At 41.2% G+C, this 6767-nt stretch overlaps 3 protein-coding genes across 4 annotated transcripts; 1 reads left to right on the top strand and 2 right to left on the bottom strand.

The window, feature by feature from the left end:
* Positions 1 to 554: 554 nt before the first annotated feature.
* LOC108039817 (chorion protein S38) lies at positions 555 to 1090 on the bottom strand. The gene has a single exon (XM_017116905.2). The coding sequence runs from the start codon at positions 1088 to 1090 to the stop codon at positions 629 to 631; it is 462 nt and encodes a 153-aa protein (XP_016972394.1). The 3' UTR covers positions 555 to 628.
* Positions 1091 to 2112: 1022 nt separating this feature from the next.
* Positions 2113 to 4076, top strand: LOC108039898 (zinc finger CCHC domain-containing protein 8 homolog). The gene is made up of 4 exons (XM_017117067.2): positions 2113 to 2413; positions 2471 to 3151; positions 3204 to 3323; positions 3379 to 4076. The coding sequence occupies exons 1-4, from the start codon at positions 2234 to 2236 to the stop codon at positions 4057 to 4059; spliced, it is 1662 nt and encodes a 553-aa protein (XP_016972556.2). The 5' UTR covers positions 2113 to 2233; the 3' UTR covers positions 4060 to 4076.
* Positions 4077 to 4163: 87 nt separating this feature from the next.
* Positions 4164 to 6212, bottom strand: LOC108039899 (small integral membrane protein 14). 2 transcript variants are annotated; one of them, XM_017117069.1, is made up of 4 exons: positions 6166 to 6212; positions 5222 to 5318; positions 5119 to 5164; positions 4164 to 4706 (listed from the first exon to the last, which is right to left on the bottom strand). In XM_017117069.1, exons 1-4 carry the CDS (start codon positions 6192 to 6194, stop codon positions 4483 to 4485), a joined length of 396 nt encoding a protein of 131 aa, XP_016972558.1. In that variant the 5' UTR covers positions 6195 to 6212; the 3' UTR covers positions 4164 to 4482. The 2 variants fall into 2 exon arrangements, with proteins under 2 accessions (XP_016972558.1, XP_016972559.1); XM_017117070.1 differs by having other exon boundaries at positions 6057 to 6187.
* Between the last annotated feature and the right edge of the window lie 555 nt (positions 6213 to 6767).

The raw sequence follows: 6767 nt of genomic DNA, 5'->3' as shown, positions 1-6767 counted from the left end.
CCTCCAACATTTCAGCATCTTAGAATAAAAAACATCCCGCATCCGCCCCGTGCGCCCGCTCAATTGCAATTGCTCATACGCCGCGTTGGCGACAGGACAGTCCGCACAGTCCCGCCTTTCAATTGGCTCACAAAAGGACATCGTTAGGCAAACGGATGATGGATTCATTATGCACATCGATATGCGCTTATTGAGGTCTCAAGGCTGTGGGTCCCATTAACCCTATCCCTTTTTTGCCCTCCTTTCTTTTCAGAGAAATTCAAAAGACTGAGAAGCTTAAAGTTCTTTCCGTTGGCAAACATATGGAAAACCAGGTTTTTAACTAGTAAAGATATGGATTGTAACAAACTAATGACCAAAAATTAAGTGGTTGTCAAAGTCTATCAAAAACCTTTGATCTCTTATAAAATTAAAATAAAATTTTTAGATATTATCAGTGGATATAAAAGTCATTGATTGGCTTGAAAAACCATTACATGGTGGATTTAATCTTCTGATTTATTGTTTTGTGGGATAAGTATTTAACTTAGAATTAAAAATGATTAATACCATAATTTCGTTGTAACCACATTGATTTATTTATATATCACCTTAATAAAATCATAATCGTTCGTATAGCTATCTCAAGTTAAACCTTATTCTTGCCATGATGTCCATGTCCATGTCCGTGTCCATGACCATGGCCACCGCCTCCTCCACCACCTCCACCTCCACCTCCTCCGCCGACGACGACTGGTTTAATCACCACCACGGGCTTGACAATCACGGGTTTCACAAACACAGGCTTGGGTTTGATGAATTTCGAGGGCAGAGCGGAGAGCAGTTGACTGGGATCCTTTAAGAAGGCCGGTTTTGGTGGCAGTTTGGCTAGCAGCTGACTGGGATCCAACTGGAGTTTCGGTTTGCTCAACTTAGCCAGTAGTTGACTGGGATCCGATAGAAAAGCGGGCTTTGGTGGTAGTTTGGCCAGCAGCTGACTGGGATCCGGAAGAGCTGGCAGGGTTTTCTGGATGGTCAGAGTGGCCTGGACTCCGGCACATAGACAGACTCCGATGGCCAGGAGCAGCAGGTGACTCTTGAGCAGATCCATTGTGAGTGTGGCGGCCCAGTGAGGAAGGCATCTATTTATGCTGGATGATGCTCCGGTATCGAGACCTCATTGGCATGCACCACCTGATGCCCGATCTTGGCGAGCTTTTATTCAAATTTTAGTCAATCGAATCGGTCGAAACTCTTCATACGGCAGCCGGCGGCATTCCACGCGTTCTGTCGGAAGAATTCCCCGAGTGTAAGTTGAATTCACAATTACCGGCAGGGCAGGGTTTTCCTTCTCGTAATTCTGCGCGACATTTATTCATGATCGATCTGACTTGGCATTCAGCAGGCGATTCGCAAGATTCAAATCGAACACGACATGACGTCTTTTGCTCCCGAGAATCAAGGCTTCCATTCGCATGCCTAATGTGTTGAGATAAGTTGACATAATTTCTGGATCCGAAGGCGGAAGTAATTCTGTACAACGCCAAATTTAGTGGTGTCTAGGAATAATATATTTAAATAACAACATACAACATTGTCCCTTTTTGACCTTTATTATATATTTTGAAACAAAAAAATTTGTAAGCAACATAAAAAAAATACCCTATATCTCTTTGTTGCTTGATAAAAATATCATTTGAAAGTACAGTTAATCTCTTTTGAATTGCTCTTATTTTTCTAAATATTTTCGTCAACATATTAAAGAAATAAATATAGTTAATACATAAATTAAATGTTTACCAAAAAGTTTAAATTAATAAGGTTTATATGTTTAAAATGATCGATATTGGTATTCAAAGATTCGTTTAAATTTAATTGTTAATAGTAGTTAATGCCGTCTGCCAATTCAAAATATTATATATTTTTAAAACCAAACTCGTACTTATGTTACTACATAGCCTCAAATTGTATTTTATAAATATAATATAATACTTTTTCTTCTCGGGCAGAAACAAACTTATAAATATTCTTAATTAAAAGCAACAAAAAGTAGGCCACAGTTTTGAAATTTAAAACATATACTACAGATATCATGGACCGATTACAACTATCGCGTCCAGCAATCGATAGCAACACTGGCTTGTTTTTGCGTTTGTTTTTTGTATACACGACAACCCTGCACCACAAGGGAGAAAAAACCAATTGTTTTGCAAACAAATCATAATTATCAGAGAAAATATAGTTCTTAACAGATATGGACGATAGCGTAATACTGCTGGACGATTCACAGAACAGTGTGGAGATCGTGGAGGACGACGTGGAAGACGGAGAGCTGGACGATGAAGTGGAATTTGTGCCGCCTGAAGAAGTGACCCAAAAATGGGTCGAACCGGCCGCCAAAACTAAGAAAACTGCAAGAGATAATGTCAGACAGGTGGGTGCTATAGGATATATCCATTACAAGGGTTAAGTCAGCAAACCTCTCATTCAGGAAACCACCAAAGAAGATGGGGACCACCTGGTTTTCGAGGTGAGATTCCACAAGAAGGAGCACTTCGCCAGTATGCAAAAACAAATGCTGGCGGTTTTGGAACACACTTTTGCCGAGAAGCAATTGCTTTTCCGGGCAAACCCAGAGGAATTAATACTAGCTGCCTTTGAGAACAGTGAGTTGCCGATGGAAGAAGACGCTGTGGACACCGAGGATCTATTCCTGATCGACACCCAGCCGGTGGCCAAACTAAATGCCTCCCAAGTTCCCTCCTACAAACGCTGCAATTCAGACATCCTGGATGAGCAGACGGAGGCAAGAAAAAAACTGAAAGCGGACGAGGTCAACAAGTGCTTTCGGCCCAAGGCGCAATCCTCGTGCTTCAATTGCGGCGACACAGATCACTCCCTGCGCGAGTGTCCCAAGCCGAGGAACAATGCCAGGATTAATCGGGCTCGCAAAAAGAACAGCAACCGCATGGAGCGGTATCACGTGGATACAGAGCAGCGCTTTGGTCACATACGCCCCGGCAAGATCAGCACCAAGACGCGCCACGCCATGGGCTATAGCCGCGGCCAGTTGCCATTCATGTTCTACCGCCTCAGGGTACTGGGTTACCCACCCGCCTGGTTGGAGGAAGCCAAGGTCCAGAGCTCGGGCATAGCTCTGTTTAATGCAGATGTAAGACGGTTAACTACGTTACCAGATAAATACTAACTATACCTTCATACAGGGCACAGAGGTCACCAAATCAGACGACGAAGACGGAGAGTCGGACACCTTTAAATACGACATCAACAAAATAGTCGAGTATCCTGGCTTCAATGTTAGGGCCTCTGACAAAGTCTTCGATGTAAATATAAGCTTCAGCTATTCTCAATACCCTTTAAAACCTTTTGATTCTCAAGGAATATAAGCATCACAACGTGCCGCCGTTTCAAGAAAGCCATTCCAAGGCTAACTTTATCAAATCACTGGGGGAAAACGTGATCAACGGTTACAAGCGCAAGAAGCTGGTGGATTTGCCAGCACCACACGACCAAGCTCCCATTCCCAGCGAGGAGCAGACCTGCTTTGGTGACTACGACATGGAGCTGGTGGACGAAGCAGAGGATCCCCCGCTGCCACCGACAACGCCTCCACCACCACCACCTCCACCAGAGGAAGAGGACCGTGATGAAGAGGAGACACGGTCGCCATCACCAAGTCTGGATGATTTGAGGGCACAGCAAGAGAAGCTATTGCAGCAGTTGGAGAGTAATACGTCCCTAAATACGACGGCGAATGAATCGCTATCACAGACTGACCTGGAGGACACCACTGAGGTGGAGGAACCTGCCTTGAAATCCAAAGAGATTGAGCAAAGGCAATCATCTCCTGCCGCCCCCTTTAAAGCGTCCTTTGAGGGAACCCCTCTGCTGAAATTCTCCGTTTACGATAAATTGCCCGTGGGCAGCAACTTCAAGGCAGGCGTCAGCGACGTCATTAACTTTGAGAATCTGCCCGATTCCACCGGAAAGTACGAACAAATGAAGGGTCTCCTGAAGAACGTGCGCGAAAAGATGGTAAGACTGCAGAACGAGAACTGACAAGCCCATGGACAAATAAATGCAAACCACTTCTCATCCCGCCCACCAATTGTACAATATTTTAAAGCCTCTTGTAAAATAAAAATAGACAACAGAATGACAACTTGTTTTCCAAAGTCTGTTTTTAAAAATTTCCAAATATGTTAGTTAATAAGCCGGTGTTTTTTGTTTTTTTTGTGTGCGGTCTTGTGTTTTGTACAATGTAAGGTATGTTTAATGTTTCTAATTTGTGTACTTTTTCTAATTTGTGTAAACGTGCTGAAGGAATTAACCAATTGGATTGCTCTGGTTCGAACCGCCATCTAGACATAGAGAATAATCTTGTTTCTCACTTGCCGGAGAAATAACAAAACAAGGAAATGCGTATTGCGAATTGTGTTGGAGAAGCTCAGGTTTGGCAGAAGCAAGGATCAACGCCGTGATCTAGTTGATGGCCGGCGGAGGAGGCTGCGGGGGCGGCCCTGATCCGTCCTGATTATTGTCTCGTCTGCCGCCGGCCCGCTTGTTGCTGCTGGTCAAATTGCCCCAGGTACTCGGATTCAATATGTACATGAACATTGCGACGATCAGAAAGATCATCGCGACGGTGAAGCCGCTGTCATCACCGCGGCCCGTGGCCTGCGCCTGCTGCGATGGTCGTCCGGAAACTAGAAATGTATGGGATCAAGATATATGTACATATATAATATATGCTATTGCATACTTTATGGCGACAGGCTTCTGAGGAAGAAAGACTTCTGAGGCCGTAATATAAATAAATTAAATATGCAATCTTAAAATCTCAAACCCTAAAACCGTAGGTATTTTCTTTTATTATCAGTAAAAGGCATAAAAAAAGCTATAAAGCTATCATAAAGTTTTGAATAACAGGCAGATCTTAAGAAAAGAGTGTCAACAATTTAATCACAATTATTAAAAATATTGCTAATAACTTATCAGGGTTTGTAGAATTAAGATTCATATTTAAATTACCATTAAATAAATTTGACAAAAATGTCTTTCCACAAAAAAACACAATTTTTCCCAGAACGTTTAGCCTATAGATTGGACAGTACTCACCATCGAAGCACTCGGTATCTGTGCAGGCATTCTGGTTCTGGCGTATCTGCAAGGAAGAGACATAGGATTAGATAGAGGAGAACCCATTAATCCAGGAACTTACAAAGTTGATAAGCCGCTGCATCGCATATTCTTGCGACCAGACGCACTCGCAGCCATCGAAGTCGTCGGACATGGTTTTGGATTGAGTCTGAGATGCGCTGCAAGGATCCAAGTTGATTTTTAAATATTAAACTTTTTTAATATTAAATATATTTTATTCTACAACTGTTGACGTGTCTTTCAAACAGAACCGAACGGAGAACGAAGATAACTGTTTTTAAACAAAACGAACTCAGCTGAGACTAATTTATTTACCAGTCGCAATCGAGCTATATAGTACATGTATATATGTTTGCACGATTCCGATAAAGTGGGTTTAAGTTCGCGAGAGCGGAGAAAAGAGAGAGCTTGGAAATCGGGCGGTACGTACTGGGTATGTGGAACTATGACTAAATGCGTTTTTATTCTAATACAATTTTAATTTTGGGGCAATTAGCAAAGCAAAATTATTTGGTTGACGGTAAATGCAAATCGAAAAAAGAAATCAAAACAAAACAAAATGAAACCCCCACAATGTCCACCCCAATAATTTTCTATATACACATACATACATACGTAAGTCCCAATGTTTTCTGTATAAGTATTTTGACATAAAAACGCGATTATCAAAAAACCCAAAACAATACGACAAGTTTTAATTATTGCCGAGCGAAATACGAGTCTTATCACAATTAATTACAAGGTCTTTTCCGTTTGAAGCTTCGCTTTTGAACTTCCCCAAAAAAATCTTATCTTTTAAAAAACGTAAACACAACTTTCCCAATGTGTTGTTGTTTTTCCAATAGGGGGCGTAAACAAACGCAGTTTCTGGGCGTAAATCAATTAAATATTGTTACCTCCCAAAACTTTCCACTTAAACAAGCATCCCGTGCATGCCAATCGTGTTTGTAATTAAATTATATTGCACTTTTACCACTGCCGCGTAACAATTTGACTTTTTCTTACCAACTGGAATGGGAATAATAATTGCACATATGGTAGTGCTGGGCAACGTCCAAGACTGGAGGAAAATATCGATGGAACGGCTGGCAGTGCTGGAAAGTTTAGGTTTGAAAAAGTAGTCGGAAAGGCGCCAAATCAAAATCTACACACTACTCTTAAATAAAACGAATATTTATTAAAATTCAAAGTAATCCAGAATTAACAGAAAAACAAATATCACATTTCGGAAACTGATCTAGCAAGGAATATACATTAAGGCTAATAAGTTTTTAACCTCCAGTTTTACTTCCTCGCCTATGCTTTGTGGTGGTTTATTCGATGGAGGTGGTAAAGTGCCTAATTACAGTAAGAGGCGTTAATTATAAATTAAATTATATACATGCATATGTATATTATCCTATTCGGGACACCAAAATTAAAATACCTTCTGCAGCAGTATATCAGCTAAATTCGTATTGATGCATTACCAAATCCCATTAAAAATTATAATGATAAGTGTGCTATTTACTTTTTCCGACTTTCTACTGCTGTTAAAAGAGGGTCAACGTCAATTCTGTGTTGTAATTTTAACTTCATACGACCCTGTAAACTTTAAAAAGCTTCAT

The sequence above is a fragment of the Drosophila rhopaloa genome, unplaced genomic scaffold (assembly GCF_018152115.1).
Source record: "Drosophila rhopaloa isolate 14029-0021.01 unplaced genomic scaffold, ASM1815211v1 contig_115, whole genome shotgun sequence".
Classification (NCBI taxonomy): domain Eukaryota; kingdom Metazoa; phylum Arthropoda; class Insecta; order Diptera; family Drosophilidae; genus Drosophila; species Drosophila rhopaloa.
The sequence above is the reverse complement of the archived record's forward strand: the minus strand, read 5'-3'. Positions and strand labels throughout refer to the sequence as shown.

Excerpts from the sequence above, each read along its gene's own strand:
- LOC108039898 (XM_017117067.2), top strand. The coding sequence starts at position 2,234 with ATGGACGATAGCGTAATACTGCTGGACGATTCACAGAACAGTGTGGAG. Across the intron at positions 2,414-2,470 it reads CAAGAGATAATGTCAGACAG|GAAACCACCAAAGAAGATGG; the intron begins GTGGGTGCTATA and ends CCTCTCATTCAG. Across the intron at positions 3,324-3,378 it reads CCTCTGACAAAGTCTTCGAT|GAATATAAGCATCACAACGT; the intron begins GTAAATATAAGC and ends TTGATTCTCAAG.
- LOC108039817 (XM_017116905.2), bottom strand. The coding sequence starts at position 1,090 with ATGGATCTGCTCAAGAGTCACCTGCTGCTCCTGGCCATCGGAGTCTGT.
- LOC108039899 (XM_017117069.1), bottom strand. The coding sequence starts at position 6,194 with ATGTGCAATTATTATTCCCATTCCAGTTG. Across the intron at positions 5,319-6,165 it reads TATTATTCCCATTCCAGTTG|CGCATCTCAGACTCAATCCA; the intron begins GTAAGAAAAAGT and ends GGATCCTTGCAG. Across the intron at positions 5,165-5,221 it reads TGCAGCGGCTTATCAACTTT|ATACGCCAGAACCAGAATGC; the intron begins GTAAGTTCCTGG and ends TCTTCCTTGCAG.